We start from the raw sequence: 17,453 nt of genomic DNA on the forward strand, positions 1-17,453 counted from the left end.
CTGATCTTTCACTGCGCTCCACTCATCTTTCAATTTCTCCTGATACTCTATCTTTTTCTCTCTTTTATCCAACTCACTCACTTTCAAAACCTCCCTGCCACACCTAACCCTCCTAGCTCTCACCCATCTCTTACCTACTCTTAACTTTCCCTCCACCAGGTAGTGGTCAGACATACCTCCACCCTCCCCTCTCAGAACTCTCACATCCAACAATCTTCCTATTACATTCCTAGACACAACCACATAGTCCATCAAAGCTCTATCAACAACCCTTCCACCCTCCTGTCTCACCCATGTATACTTATAAATATCTTTCTTCTCAAACAGCGTATTCCCAATCACCATCTCTCGCTCAACACACATCGCTATCATTCGTTCCCCATTTTCATTTCTTCCAGGCACACCATGCATACCAACTACGCCTTCAACTGCTACATTTCCCACTCTAGCATTCAGATCTCCCATCATTACCACATTCACATTCGCTCCAAAACTCTGCAGACACTCATCAACATCATTCCAGAAAGACTCCCTCTCTTTTTCATCCCTTTCACTACCAGGCCCATATGCACTCACAAACACCCACAACTCACGTTCAAATTTTGCTTTCACCCACATCAGTCTCGATGACACCTCCTTCCATTCAATCACACACTGCTGTACTTCCGGACTCACTAACAAGGCCACACCTTCTCTTGCCCTTCCTCTATCAACACCTGACAATCTTCCATTCACACTTCCAAACATAGATTCCCCTTCCCTTTCATCTTCGTTTCACTCAAAGCTAACACATCCAACTTTCTTCTCACAAACATTCTCCCAATCTCCTCCCTTTTAGCCTCAATCGTACTACATCCACGCACATTCATAGACCCAATCTTCAGGGTACGGGGATAACTCCATCCCCCATCCCTTTCTCTGGCCTGTCTTTCTTTTAGGAACTAAAAAACAGAGGAGGGGGTCCGGTTCCCTAGTCCTCTCACCCCCCCCTTTAGTCGCCTTTTACGACACGCAGGGAATACGGTGGCAGTATTCTTCCTAACACAACCTGGCCGCAGAGTAGTAGTTCAGTTCACACCCCATTCATCATGCAGTTCACCAGGGGGTATTCTTAATTTACTGGATATATCCATATTGGAAGAAAATAAGGATATCAATATTCATGTGTCTATACGGTGGAAGAATACATGAAGTGGTTAACCACAGGTATATATTCATATAATATAAGTCACTTTCTGCATATGCTTGGGAGCAAGGAAAGCATACTGCACCAGACCTGTTGGTCCTTTCTGTGGTTATTTTGGTACAGGAAAGTTATAACTAAGAAAACTATCTATCAGTGCTGCCAAGAACACTAGTCAGAAAAGCTCCTAATCTCATCTGTACTCCCATCCATTGTTGACAATTTAGCCATAGAAACTGTAATCAAAATCTCCCTATAGTAAATTAGGCTATCCTCTCGCACTATCTACCTGAAAGGGAGAGTAACATTAAGTCAGCATTATTTATCGATGTTGTTCACTGATTTTATCTTCCATTGAAAAAGAAAAAATAATATACACCACTTATACCAAATAATTTATTCAAGGAAAGTGAATATGCTTAGATGGGGTAAGATGACAGATGCCATTAATCCAAGTGAATTGGCTAAAGGTTATCACCTGACAACACCTCACGTACTCGTTCACTAATTTTCGCTGTTTTTTTCCTCTTGAAATATGCCATATAATCTATTTTCGTAATAAATATACATAGTGGAGGGAAGGAGAAGCCTAAGTGATATTTACATTCCCCACCTGGAACTACCTAATTTATAATGTATTGTCTAGATTTCACCTACACAATCATTCTCTGGACATGCATAGCACCTGTTTCAAGACCCAAATACACCAATAAGGGACATAAAAGTACTGAATAAATGCAAAAGAACCAGAGAATCCAGGTTTTGATCAGTTAGCAATATTAAACATTCTATACTTCTGAAAAGGAACCTGGCCTGTTCCTCTTGCTGACTTCAGGGCCTTTAATTTTGCACCCCACATGAAAGGGCCCTGTGACCTAATTTTTAACACTGCTCAACACTGTAAATTCCTGTGTGGAAAGAGGTTTTAGAGGCTGAACAATTGCAGTTTATTCACTGTTTATTGAGTAAAACAGTGCAAGTGGAATTGTAAATAATGTGTAAACAGCAAGTGAAAGTAATGAATGTAAATTACGTGAACAATGGAAAATAGTTTTATAAGTTACTTCAAGTGACAGTGCATAACACATGTAAATAAAATAGAAATGTAAATAACGTAAATAAAATTCGTAAAGCTAGAAATGTAATTATAGTATTATAAGAATACGAGTATATACTCTTCTAGGATAATGAAAGTGAAAGTTTCACTCTAGCATGTCTGAATACTATGAGTTAACAGCATGAAGATGAAAACATATCACTCTCAAATTAGTATACAGGACGAGAAAGTGAATGCTATGTCCATCCTGTGTATCCTACATGTGACAATAAACTCCATTTGGTATTGTATTATTCTTTCATTACCAAACAATTTTTCATTACCATAATTGGCCCACATTATATAATGAAAAATAGAAATAACCCTGACAGTGGAGGGGGAAGGGGGAGGAAGGAATAAATGAAAGGACCATGGTGTAACTAGCGCGCTGCGGCAATTTCAAATTACGGGGGAAAAATTTTCATTTTTCAAATTTTTTTTTTTTTGGAGTATGGATCCCAAGGGACTACTTTCAGAGTAGTGTATAGTGTTAATATCTGGCTGTGGTAATCATATTACAGGTTGTCCAGATATTAAAGTGGAGACTTACGTTACAACCCATTACTTAGCTTCATGTGGCTGAAAGTCGTTTACTAACTGATTTTATGTCCATTACCTTTTAGTATAGTTTGTGAGATCAACTGTGAAATATTTATCGATGGCCATATTTTCGTGTCCTTTGAATTTTTGAATATTTGAATTAAACCTCCTTTTTTTGCAGGGTAAGAGATTCAGGGCTTTGAGACGTTCCTCGTCGGTTCATTTCTCAATCTAGGTAACATCTTTGTCACCCTGTACTCTCTAAATGTCTCCATATCCTTTTAATAATACATCGGTAAAAAATTAACATGCCCAGTGCGGTGTAGGGGTTAAAAGTGAGGACGATATTACATTTATATACCAAATGCATCTACGCTATGAATCACAGTTCAATTGCCTTTTAAGGTATTTTGTCTGATATATTTTCTTAGCAGCTTGCACTTGTTTGTTTATGATAGGCAAATCATTTGCTATTATATCTCCTAAACACTGTTGAGGGTTTGAAGAACCCTGAGCACACGACTGCACTCCTTCTCTAGGATGTTATAGCTAGCTCTTACATTTTTAGTGCCAATGTTCACCCCTTTACATTTATTAATACTGAAATCCATTTGCCATGTCTGTGTCCAGTTAAATAGTTGATCAAGATCTCTCCAGAAGCCTGCCTGCCTCTGCATTGCTGTATGTGCTCTGTTACCTATTTTAGTATCATTGGCAATTTTTGATATCTTGCAACATAATCCTTCATCAATATCATGTGGCTGTATATTCCAGAGTTTACACCGAACATCCTTTGTGACCTCTGCACAGTTTTGACTACCATTTATTACAACCCCTGTGAGTACAACTCTGTGTGAGGCTCCACACATACAGCATTTCTCAAATCAAGGTGCTATTAGACTCGACGAAGTCTTTTTGTGGAACTTTGTCAAAGCCTTCTTGAAAATAGAGGTGACAACGTCAACCCCTGTCTCTTAGTCTTGTACTATTGCCTTCAATATCTATCTTCTATCTTCTATACCTGGGCTACTATGAGACAAGACGACACTACTCCTCTGAACTGTCTGCATGTATACACACATTCATTCACCTCCAAAGGGGAGAAGGGACAGATCCTCATGTCACCACACTGCACAAGGGTCATCTGCGCAGTGCAATCAGCGACATCCGCGGCCCGACAGCAGAGCTGGTTTACCCCTGCCACATCATTATGGACCCATTCCTTACCTGCACCTGGCATGATCAGGTGATCAGACCACATGCAGGAGACTGTCTCAGGTCTGCGTCATCACTTGCTATTCATTTGCAATATTTCTATCTTTCAAACACATGTGCCATCACGCACAGCCACTCTTCCTTGCTCAACTAGAATCCCTCTCGCGTCCAATGCTCTCTTCACACTGTCCATCCATCCTATTCGTGGGTTTCCTCTCAGCCTTACACCTCTCATATCTGATCCAGTTCTCTTTTTCACCAAATCACTCATCATCCATTCTCTCCAAGTGCCCAAACCATTGTAACACCCTCTTCTCAATGCTTTGATCAGCCATCTCCCACAATTCCAGTAGCACTTCATCATTTCTCATGGCTTGATCCACTTCGCACTAGATGGCTGCCATTCACCTCACCTCCATTACATTCAAACTTTTCCTCTCTGCTAAACCCATATTCCATGTTTCAACCCCATATAAAGCAGTCGGTACTGTACCACAACACCCCATACAGCCTTCTTTTACATCCATTCTAAGCAAACGACATCTAAACACTTTTTCCGTTCCTTCCAGCACCTTTCCTACTTCATTCATTCTAAACTCCCTTCTCAGACTGTCTGGTTGCGTGAAGATCCACAGCAACATGTGACCCTAAATACTTAAAACACTCTACCTCCTCAAGCAACTCACCATGCAAAACTACTTACATCTGATCTACCTCACTGAACCTACTTCATCACTTTACTCATATTCTCATTTACCCTGTTCTTTTCACACATCCTTCCAAACTCCTCTACCAAGTGTCACACTCTCTCTCTGATTTATCAGCCACCAGTGCAGTATCATCCACAAACAGCAGCTGATTCAGATTCCACTCTCTACCATCAGCATTTACCAGGCCTAAACACACACACACACACACACACACACCCTCACACACACACATCCATATAGGCAGTAAGTATTAAACAACCAAGGTGACATCACACATCCTGCCACAGTCCCACTTTCCAGAGAGACCAATGACTCACAAGTACTTCCCTTCTTCCCAGCGCTCTACTATTTACATAAAAACTTTTTAATTCCTTTTAGTAACCTACCATCAAGTCCATATATTGGTAAACAGTTCACAAAGCGTCCTTATTAGTTCTATCATACGCTTTCTCTAAATCCATGAACCCCAAAACACATCCTTGCATTTCGTTAAATACTTTCCACACACCTGTCTCACAGCAAATACCTGATCCATGCATACCTCCCTCCCTCCTAAAGCCACACTGCTCATCACCAATAACACCTTCTGTACCCTCTCTAACTCCCTAAAAACACTCTAATATACATTTCACCTACAACACTCAACAGACTTATACCCCTAAAGCTAGTGCATCTCATGACTTATCACCCTTACCTTTATTCAACGGTACCACACAGTACTTGCCCAGTCAACTGTAAGACACAAAACACAAAACAATCTTATACCAACCACTCAACAATATTTCTGTCATGTTATTAGTGAGACACCCACACTTTTCCTTGTCAAATAAACATGAATAAACTGTTGCAAACTTTTCTAAACTTGGTTATTGTATTGCATAATATGACGAAATCATTCAAGTCTCCCAACACATTTATTCCTTGCACCCTTCCATCTAAGGCCAACTGATAAGCCTCCCTTTCCTCCTCTACACTTAACAATCTTCAAAATACTCCTCCTATCTCTTCCTTACTGCATCCATCTCAATTAACATCTTTCCATCCTCTGCTTTTACTTGCTCTTCCTTCCCAGACTCTCCTTCTCACTATTCTATCTACCTTCCAAAACTGGGAAGTATTCTCAGTGAGAGTCACCCACTTCACTCTCATCTGCTTCCACTTTAGCTATCATGCACAAAACCTGTCGTCTCTGACCCTCATTTTCCCTTGTACCTCTCATATGACACCTCATCCTTCCTCTGCAGCCACACTTCATATGCACTTCTCTGCTCAACCACAGCCATACTTACTTTCTTGCACCATCATTCACTTCCCGTTCTTACACCACCACCCACTTGCCTCACACCACACACCTCCTTCATGCCCCACCACAGCACTCTTAAACAATATCTGCCATTATCACCCTCCCTCGTGTACCACTGCTCCCAGCGAACACAACCTCCTCCTCATGTACTACCCCAACTCACCACTTTCAATACCCTTCCTCATGCCACACCTAACTCTCTGTCACGAGTCGGCTCGTGACATCATTTGGTGGGATACTGCGAACTCTAGTGGAATCCCAGTGTTTATCATTCAGTTAAATGCTCACCCGGTCGAGAGTGTTTTCAAAACAATTTTTCACTGTCATAAGTGATCGTCTTTGTGCGAGACATTAGCGCTTCTGCTGAGCGATTTATTTTGGGCATGTTTTGCTCATTCTAGCCGTTAGTAATGCTGCCACAGCACTTGCCTCTTTCCCACGAGTTAGTCAAGATTTGTACACCACGGAAGCAGGTAGTGTGTGGCAATGTCCTTCCTCAACGACACCTAGTTCCCACTGCCGCCGTATTTCCACTTAGCTGTGATTGGCGAGAGACAGCGAGTGCAGTGTCCTTCCAGTAACGACGCCTAGTCATCCGCTTTGTCCACTTTTCTGACCAGTATTTTCTTTTCGTTTTCCTAGGCTTAAGAGTTTAGCTTTTGAGTGCGCGAGTGAGTGCGATCTCATTATCTGAATTCACTTTGAAATGTAACGTTAAATTTATTTCTTTGTAATCAATAAATTTAACAGTTCTTTTTCTCGAGCTTAATGTAATGTAAACTCATGTTTCATTTCTCCACTGAGCTTATTTCACTTAGCTCTTAGCTTGCATAAACGCTTTGCTATTCATAACTGGTACTTAAGCCAGTCCTGTTGTATTAAACTTAAAATCTGTTGTGCCATCTAGGAATTAACGCATCAGCAAGAATCCGTTATTAATAGCATTAGTTATTGTTTGTCAGGGGTGGAGTCACTTTCTCCAGAGGCCAACAGTACTAATAAACAGCATTTGTGAGTAATTAGTCTCTGCTGTGTACTGTCGAGAAAGTTTATAAATTCTCGTTCTTAGAGAATCCGCGAAGCAAGCCAGCATAAAGTAATCATTGCTTGATTTTTAGCAAGACAATTCATTGTCCTGTTCTCAGTATTACTGAACATTATCCTTTAATATTGCATTTATCTTAAAAACCCCGTGACAATTGGCGACCTCATTCCAGGATATTAACTCCTAGCTCTTAAAGCTATTCACGAGATAATACTCACTCGTTCATACTTAGGTATCTATCATTAAAGTCTATAGGCACTACCTTACTGGTGATTACTGATTCATTTTTATTTACATAATAGTTTTCACAGTCAGTTGTTTGTTTAATTTTCTTTCTTTACCAGTTTAATTAGATAAACCTTGTCACCACTAACCTGTGCGTATATTCTTTATTCTCGATTATTGACATCTTTCTCTGAAAAAAATCGCAGTCAGTACTGAGTCGCTAGTTATTTAGATTGAGCCAGCGTCTATGTACAGGAAGCTAAAGATACGGACCTTACTGACCCAGAAAAAATTCAAAACTATGTCCTCTCACGGTTTAATTACGAGCAACAACGTGAGAAAGAGGCTCGTGAAGAACGCGAAAGAGAACGTGAACACGAGCGAAAACAATGCGAGGAACGTGAGAAAGAACGTGAACACGAGCGAAAACAATGCGAACTCGAGTTAGAACAAGAGCGAAAACAATGCGAACTCGAGCTAGTACAAGAGCGAGAACAACACGAATACGAGCATGAACAACGAGACAGAGAACGAGAACACGAACGTGCCGAGCAAGAAGCACACGAAAAACATGAAGTGCTGAAGCTCAAGCGAGATTCCTTGGCTTCAGACACATCTGGTGCAGCTGGCCAAAGCTCCATGAGCGTTCTCCCTGCACATATTATGGCAACCCCACACATCAAGCTTCCCCCATACAAAGATGGCGAGTGAATCGAGCCATACATAGCTCGTTTTGAAGACATGGCTCAACTTTATCAGCTGGATGATGCAGCTAAGCGGCTTCAGTTTCTTAGCCTGTTGAGGGCTCTGCCCTCGATATTCTCCACAGAATTCGTGGAGACAATCTCACGTATGAGATGATAAAGGCTGCACTCGTCAAAGCATACAGTCTCACAGTTGACAACGCCAAGAGTCAGTTCATGAGGGCGCGTTTACAGGATAAGGAGACTGCCGTTCAGTTTCTTGACCGGCTTACTGCTTACTTAGATGAGTGGATGGAGAGAGATGAAACTCCTTCCACGCGTAAGGGGATAATTGACCTTATGCTGCGCACGCAGCTGGAAAAGTCGTGGCCTACTGAACTTATGGCTCAACTTAAGATCTGCCAGGTAAGAGATGCCAGCCAAATGGTGAAGAAGGCTGATGCATTCTTTACTGCATTAGGGTATCAAACTCGCATGCAGTATACCTGGAACAGGAAACCTGATAAATCTGGGAAACCATCTCAGACTGAACCCCAGCAACAAGGCCATCCTCAGAGTAATGGCCAAGGTCCAAAACCGCAGAGGAAGGACCAGGGGCAAAACACTCAGAAGCCTGAGTGGAAGAGGTACAACAAGTACCCTAACCAGCAGCAGTATCAGCCACGCAACCGACTGTTGGGACTGTCCTTTTCACCACCAGCTCAAGTGAATAGGAGGCAGGTGGCGAATGCAGCCTTCATTCCTCAGCAGCAGCACGGTGGTCACGTCCCTACCAGTACGGGTACTCCCCCACAGTTCTCTAGTCCCACAGTGACAAAGAACCCCCCTCCACGGATGGCCAATGTTTCATCTCCCCAAGCAGTGAGTACGACCCCTCAAGTATCAAATTCTCAAGGCACCATGTTTGCCGCATCATTTTTCAGCAGCTTAATCAGTGCTGCTTCCTCCACAGGCCCTCCCACAGCTGATAGTACCTTCCTTGTTTAGCCAGGGTTTGTGGGAGACATTCCTGTGAAGGTCCTGAGAGACAATGGTTCCTCAGGTTGCTCTGTCAAGCAGAGTCTAGTTCGGCCTGAGCAGTACACAGGTCGACAGATCCAAGCTAACCTTATTGATGGATCAGTGAGATTGTTCCCTGAGGCATGTATCCAGGTGGCATCTCCATTTTACACAGGTACGACACTCGCAGTTGTCATGCCAGAACCTTTATTTAATCATAGGCAATATTCCCGGTGCCAAGCATAGTTGCACCGAAGATGACGCTACTCAGACTTCGGCCGCATAAACACGAGCCATGACTGAGGCTCCAAACTGTGTCACCCCTGTGACCATTGAATCGCCGCAAGATCTAATGTGTAGCCAAATTGTTGTTCAAGAACAACATTCTGACCTGACACTTGCTGCCGTGTGGAAGAAACAAAAGGGTAGATAAAGTATTCACGAGAAGGTCCAGCCAAGTTCCTTCGCAAACGAGGACGGCTCTACCGTGAGTCACGAACACCCGAGGGCGAGGTTCATCTGCAGTTTGTTGTTCCCGCCAAGTACCGCCAAGTAGTGTTACAATGGGGTCATTGTTCAGCCTCAGGAGGTCCCATGGGCAAAAGGAAGACCCAGGGCCATATCCGAGCTGACTTTTTCTGGACAGGGATGGGACGAGACATAGATAGTTTTGTGCATTCCTGCAATGTGTGTCCACGTACCACGAATCAGGGACATGTCCTTCCTGCGCCGTTTGAAACCACACCCATAATCTCTGAGTCAGTTGAGACAGGGCAGTGGTAATGTGAGGGTAGACCTGATGTCTCGCCTACTAACTGATGACTAATATGGGCAATTGTTGTATGCTGGGTTCCATAAGACAGGCGTTCTCAGAGATCTGAGTAATCCAAGGACCAGCCTGGTTCCCAGTTAAAAGTGTAAACCTGACGTCTCACCCGTTGGCCCCATGGGACACAGTATGTCCAGGGCCTGTACATATACATGTATACCATAAGTTAATGGGGAAGTTTGAGAACTCCGCAGAGACAGTCCGAGGCTGTGTATGAATTACCTTGTGGAACATCTCGAGCTGTGGGCCTCTCTGAGGATTCCCGGAAAATGCACAATATCCACATGAGTGTTCACACCCACGGTGGGTGTTAAAACGTGACCTGCCCGAGACTGCGTAGGGATTCTCAGCTTCCTGTTATTAGTCGTAAGTGTAGTGTTAGGTTAACCAGTAAACTGCCCGTTCTCAGAGATTTGAGCAATTCAAGAACTGACACGTTTCCTGGTTAATAATGTTAGGTTAACTAGTAAACTGCACGTTCTAAGAGATTTGAGCAATTCAAGAACTGGCACGTTTCCTAGTTAATAAACGTTAATCAGTAAACTATAAGGGTTCTAAGCAATTTGTGAATTCAAGAATTACGTTTCCTGGTTAATAATGACATAAGTACTGATTGCTAGGCAGAGAGAGAGAAAAATAACAGTTCTGATGTTCCATCTTAATTCCTTTCGCAGGTGCAGCTGGTGGGTGCAGCATTGCCGTGCAGATCAGCTGGTCATCCCTGTCGCATGCTGCCGCTTCTCTTCTGCCTCGTTGTCATTAATTACTATAAAATTGCATTACATGATTTTACATGTAGGCACAGTTACACCACAACTGTCACACCTACACCATGTATTACATACATTACGCTACATAACAATTAGTTGTTAACGTAAATGTAGCGAACTTTTAGCTCAGTTTGACCCGAGTACAGGATTTTTCACCGTCGTCATGGAGTTTTTCCCTCAAGCTTGCTTCTATTAACGTAAATACGAGGTTTTTTCGCTCACTGGCGACTACGACTTTCTCCTGTAGCAGGATAGCACACACACACCACAGTGTGAATCGTGTGATTGAGTATGATTTATATGAATGTATATTGAAATTTTTTTTCCTGGAAAAAATTTTCAACTTTTGATGGGGCGTAATGTCACGAGTCGGCTCGTGATATCATTTGGTGGGAAACTGCAAACTCTAGTGGAATCCTAGTGTTTATCGTTCAGTTAACCGCTCACCCGGTCGAGAGTGTTTTCAAAACAATTTTTCACCGTCATAAGTGATCGTCTTTGTGCGAGACACTAGCGCTTCTGCTGAGCGATTTATTTTGGGCATGTTTTGCTCATTCTAGCCGTTAGTAATGCTGCCACAGCACTTCCCTTTTTCCCATAAGTTAGTCAGTCAAAATTTGTACACCACGGAAGCAGGTAGTGTATGGCAGTCCTTCCTCAACGACACCTAGTTCCCACCGCTGCCGTATTCCCACTTAGCTGTGATTGGCGAGAGACAGTGAGTGCAGTGTCCTTCCAGTAATGACGCCCAGTCATCCGCTTTGTCCACTTTTCTGACCAGTATTTTCTTTTCGTTTTCCTAGGCTTAAGAGATTAGCTTTTGAGTGAGCGAATGAGTGCGATCTCTTTATTTGAATTCACTTTGAAATGTAATGTTAAATTTATTTCTTTGTAATCAATAAATTTAAGTTTTTTTTTCTCGAGCTTAATGTAATGTAAACTCGAGTTTCATTTCTCCATTGAGCTTATTTCACTTAGCTCCTAGCTTGCATAAACGCTTTGCTATTCATAACTGGTACTTAGGCCAGTCTTGTTGTATTAAACTTAAAATCCGTTGTGCCATCTAGGAGTTAACGCATCAGCAAGAATCTGTATAGCATTCGTTATTGTTTGTCAGGGGTGGAGTCACTTTCTCCAGAGGCCAACAGTACTAATAAACAGCATTTGTAAGTAATTAGTCTCTGCTGTGTACTGTTGAGAAAGTTTATAAATTCTCGTTCTTAGAGAATCGGCGAAGCAAGCCAGGTAAAGTAATCACTGCTTGATTTTTAGCAAGACAATTCATTGTCCTGTTCTCAGTATTACTGAACATTATCCTTTAATATTGCATTTATCTTATAAACCCCGTGACCCCATGGAAGCCATAATCATTCCAGAGAAAATCAAAGATGTACTGCCTGAGAGCCTCCCAATCCACAGCTCCACAATGCCACAGACGTCGTTTCTTTGGAGGGTCCACAGGCCATAACGGAGCAATAGGACAGGTTAAGGTGATAAGGTTGTGATCGGAGGAGCCCAACGGAGAGAAAAGATTAACAGTGTAAACAGAAGGATTAGTTGTAAGGAAGAGGTTAAGTATGTTGGAGCTCTTTCCAAGGTGGTCAGGGATACGGGTAGGGTACTATATAAGCTGCTCTAGGTCATTAAGGATAGAAAAGGTGTAGGCTTGTTCACCAGGTGGATCAGTGAAAGGAGAGTAGAGCCAAAGGTGGTCCTCCCTGGGGACTCCGAGGCTTTATATTTCGAGGCCATGATCATTTTTTAAAATCTGGAAAGGAAGTGTCGTGTGTACTGTGCATGTAGTTTGGTGTTGATAGTTAGAGAAACTTGAATTGGAGAGCATGCTGGCCTACTCTCTGTGTTACTGAAACACTGAAAACGTTCAGCAAAGAGGGATGGTCGTGAACTAGTCCCAAGGGCTGATGAAACTGGAGCTCTAGCTCTCCCTGTCATCAGCTTTCCATCCGCCTTGGGAGTACTGCCCTGCTCGACTAGTGCTTCAGTCTACTCAGATGAAAATTCTGTAGTCTAAAATTTCTATACGACACAAGTCAGTTTGTCTGGAATTGTCGTATTGATTATAATTACATATGAGGGTCTTTGTCTTACGGATTATAATTACATATGAGGGTCTTTGTCTTACGGATTATAATTACATATGAGGGTCTTTACTCTGTCTCCCATTACCCCCCAAAAATATCCCAATTACCCACATGTGGGTAACTACCAATTAGTTGGGAACTATTGCTCTCCAAGTTCGTACTCAAGAAGAATACTTGCAACATTTTTACCGGTCTCTCTCCCTCTCTCTCTCTCTCTAGCCTACCATGTAAAAATATGGTAGATGTGCGGTTTCTTCCTGTGCATTCAGAGAAAATAGAGAAACTGTAGATCCAATCCTTCGATGTGCATGCCAATTTGAATTAATTATAATACAGTAAAATACTACCGCCGCATCATAAAAGAAGCTAGTATTCCGATGTAAAAGCCACATGACGCATTGTTGGAATGTGTGAAGGGGTGATACTCCAGGATACAATCTGTAATTTGTCATCGTCATCACCATAGTAGTTGCAGTAGTGGTTCATTCACTTTAATTTGGTCTAGATATATGCCTTTCTGTGGCATATTTCTCATCTCCCAGTGGCAAAACATGACAATACTGTGGGTCAACATCCATTCCGTTGCACCTTCTCGTCACTAGCATCATATTATGGTTTGATTGATTGATTGTAGTAGAAACTGGTGGCGCAACTGCTAAGGTCATATGCCGCCGGACAAGCTAAAACTCATGGCAAATAAATAGTGCATGATCGATATAAAGTCAATAACTTTTTTCTAGAAATAAAACACTGAAAATAATACAACAATAGTTAAAAGAGAAAACAATTTCTTATAAAAGTTGAAGTAGGCCCGCCTCGTGAAGAAAACCAAAAACATCAGTAAAATCGCTATGGACTCCACCAAGCATCGAGGAGAGTCAGTAGGCACCATCTACCCCTGTATGCCTATGGAGGAAACTCCGACGCAGGTCCCCCAAGCTTGGACACTCGACCAGCAAGTGACGGACAGTAAGGGGAACAAAGCAATCATCATAGTACGGTTGAGTCTCACCACTCATCAGGAACCCATGTGTAAGCCGTGAGTGCCCAATGCGAAGCCTAGCAAGAGCTACCTCCAATCGCCGAGGCATGGAAGGGAGAACCCTTGGCACAACCACTCTCTGGAAGACCTCTTTCAGCTTATTATGAGCAACACCATCCCAGCGTCTCTGCCAACACACATGCATTCTGTCCTGCAAGTAAGGTGTTAGATCAGATGCGGGAAGCGGATATTCTGTTGGGGGCTGTTGAGTAGCCGCAGCCTTGGCCAATGCATCCGCAGTCTCATGCCCACCACACCAACATGTGCGGGAACCCAGTAAAAATCCACTCTCTTCCCCCGACGACGAATGAGGAACAGCCACTCCAAAATAGCTAAAACTAAGGAATGGGAAGAGTTAAAAAGAGTCCAGGGCCAAAAGCGCCCCTTGAGAGTCACTAAAAATAGTAAAATAATTGTCAGGGTGAACAAACACCAACTTCAAGGCTAAAATGATGGCTGACAACTCTGCAGTAAAAACTGTGGTAACCAAAGGAAGACTACCTCCATGGCTAAAATTGGGAAATACCACTCCAAAACCAACACCTGATGCAGATTTAGAGCCATCAGTATACACAGGCACAGAACCACCATGACTAGAAGAATGTTCTAAAAATAATCTTAAAAGACACTGAGGAGCGATAAAATCCTTTGAGAACCTGCAATAGGCCTGCAGAAAGTTACCTTGGGCAATATCCAAGGTGCAACCCTTGGGATCCGAACAGGACTGACAAGTACTGCAGACAAACCATACCCCTCCATTATATCCTGAACCCTATAGCCAAATGGACGAGGCATACGAGGGTGTCTACTATAACACAAAAGACAAGACTGTTTCGTCCACCCTCACAGACAAGTGAGTCTGGAAGGCGACGGATCCGGAGCCAGCACCGCACTGCAACAGACTGACGTATTAGATCTAAGGGAGGCACACCAGCTTCCACCAATGAGCTGGGAATTGCAGAGGACCGAAAAGACCCTGTTGCAAGGCGAAGACCAGCATGATAGACAGCATCTAGAGTTTTAAGTCTTGATTCCGTGGCAGAGGAATATACCTCACAGCCATATGACAGCTTAGAGGTTACAAATACCTGAAACAAATGCAAGTGTCTCCTTTGATCAGCATCCCAAGAGGTATGGGACAGGACCCTCAATAGACTGAAAGCCTTCATACATGATGTTTTAAGATTTGCCAAGTGTGAGACCCATGTCAAACGACAATCAAAAGTCAGGCCCAAGAATTTTGTCTCTGTCACACAACGGAGTCTCCTGCCACAAAGCTGGAGATCAGGGTCCGGGTGCCCCTCTCATCCTACAGAAGTGCATAGCCACAGTCTTTGAAGGGGAAAACCGAAAACCCTTGGAAGTGGCCCAGGCAGAAATCTTGTCCAAGGCAAGTTGCATACGCCGCTCAATAGCAGACATGCGGGAGCCAGAAAACCATTTAGCTAAGTCATCCACATAAAGGGATGAGGATACCCAAGCAGGCAGTGTCAATGATACCATTAATGGCCACTGCAAACAGGGAAACACTTAAGACACTCCCCTGTGGGACACCTTCCTCCTGGCACAGTGGCACAGAGAGGGTAGAACCCACACGGACCCAAAATACACGATCAGTCAAGAAGTCTCCAAGCAACACAGGCAGGCTACCACGTAAACCAAAGACATGAAGTTGTTGGAGGATGCCATGGCGCCAGGCAGTGTCATAAGCCTTCTCAAGGTCAAAAAACACAGCAACAAGATGTTGCTTGGAAGCAAAGGCTTCACAGATTGACGCCTCGAGCCTGATAAGGTTGTCTGATGTGCACCGTAATTTACGGAAACCACTCTGCAACGGAGAGAGAAAGCAACCCTTCTCCAGAAACCACATGAGCCTGACACTGACCATCTTTTCGAACAGCTTGCACACACATGATGTTAAAGTGATAGGGCGATAGTTGGAGACTTGGGAATGGTCTTTACCAGGCTTGGGAAAGGGGAGGACAATACCCAACTTCCAACTCCTTGGAACAGAGCCCTCACTCCAAACCCTGTAAAAAAGTTCCAATAAAAACTGAAGTGAATCAGTCGGAAGATGACGCAGTATAGCGTATGGAATATCGTCAGGCCCGGGAGCAGTGTCACGACACTCTGAAAGGGCAGCACGCAGCTCACGGAGGTTGAACTCTGAATTACATGGCTCTCCGCCACGTGAGCGAAAGTCAAGACCCAGCCTCTCCTGATTCCTACGAAAGGTAGCAAATGGCTGAGAAGGATCCTTTTTGAAGACGGAGTAAAACTGATCTGCAAAAGCAGAGGCTACTGCATCTGGTGCAGACACAAGTTCTCCGTGAAGGCGCAACACCGGAGGGGAGGGGGGCGAGAACCTACCAGATATCTTGCGCACCTTTTTCCACACCATAGACATTGAAGTTGAAGATGTAACTGTAGAAACATACGACCTCCACGAGTTATGGCGAGCATTCTTCACGACCCATCTATAGTGTGCACGTGCTTTGCGAAACTGTATTTTTAGAAAAACATTACGATTGGCAAAATACCGACGAGCAGCTGCTTTTTAAGTTCCCTTTGCTATGGAGCAGTCATCATTCCACCATGGCACAGGTCTCCAGGAAAAAATACCAGAAGTCCGTGGGATAGAATGAACCCCTGCTGAGAAAATGGTCTTAGTAAAATAACATTCGGCATCATCGATAGTTGAAAAATCAGTAACCCTGTTGGGGAATACACATAGTTCCTCAAAGAGAGACCAATCAGCCCTGTCCAGACACCAGCGTGGCAGACGGGCTACAGGAACAGAGTGAGTAGGTTGGACCACTACAGGATAATGGTCACTACCATGTAGATCATCCAAAACCTCCCAAGAAAAATCAAGGGCACAGTCAGAGGAGGAGATGGTAAAGTCAATGACAGAATACATGCCATTCTGAACATGAAAATGGGTCGGCCTTCCATCATTTAGGACAACCAAATCTAAATCCCCAACCAAAGAGGCAAGAAGATCACCCGGGGGATTTGAAAGTGAGTCACCCTAGAAAGGATGGCGGCCATTAAGGTCACCAAGGAGTAGGAAAGGCGGTGGAATTTGGCTGATAAGGGTTTCTAGATCAGCACGTATAACAGGAACGGAAGGTGGAAGGTACAGACAACAGATGGTATAGCACCTCCCAATGTGCATCTGTACTGCTAGAACTTGAAAGGGCGACTGAATCTCAAAGGAAATAAAGGAGACATCAGTACGGCACAAAATTGCACATCCACCGCTGTGACCACCAGGAGATGCATGGAAGGCCTTATACCCCCTAATGGAAGGGAACTGTCTGTCCCCCACCATTGTCTCCTGAAGACACACACATAGTGGGTTCAGAGCAGAAAGTAATAACTGCAATTCCTCCCAATTTGCCATGGCACCTCTACAGTTCCACTGAAGACAGATTGGTATCAATTGAGCCATAGTGATTAGTATTAAATATTATGAACTTAGAAAGCTATGTAGCAACCTCGTTGGGAAGGGAGTGAAAGCCCTTCTTCCTAGGCATGGAGCTCTGCCTCACCAACCGAGAAGGCAATGAAGATTTAGAGTTTCCATGGGTGGAAGTATCCTTACCCCGAGACATGTCCCACCCATCGCCAGAATGAGTCCGAAGCACAGAGACCTTCTTGGAAGACCCACGTGCCCCGTCCGCACAC

General features: G+C 43.5%; 1 protein-coding gene across 1 annotated transcript in view; it reads right to left on the reverse strand.

The window, feature by feature from the left end:
* Positions 1–1,825: 1,825 nt before the first annotated feature.
* LOC145396176 (protein mono-ADP-ribosyltransferase PARP12-like) overlaps positions 1,826–17,453 on the reverse strand; it is a 42,613-nt gene continuing 26,985 nt past the window's right edge. The window contains exon 6 of the mRNA XM_080269617.1: positions 1,826–1,868. Within this exon, the coding sequence (XP_080125743.1) occupies positions 1,826–1,868 (43 nt within the window). The remainder of the gene's footprint in view (positions 1,869–17,453) is intronic.

The sequence above is a fragment of the Coenobita brevimanus genome, chromosome 35 (assembly GCF_032717465.1).
Source record: "Coenobita brevimanus isolate Jiangsu-jjx chromosome 35, ASM3271746v2, whole genome shotgun sequence".
Classification (NCBI taxonomy): Eukaryota; Metazoa; Arthropoda; class Malacostraca; order Decapoda; family Coenobitidae; genus Coenobita; species Coenobita brevimanus.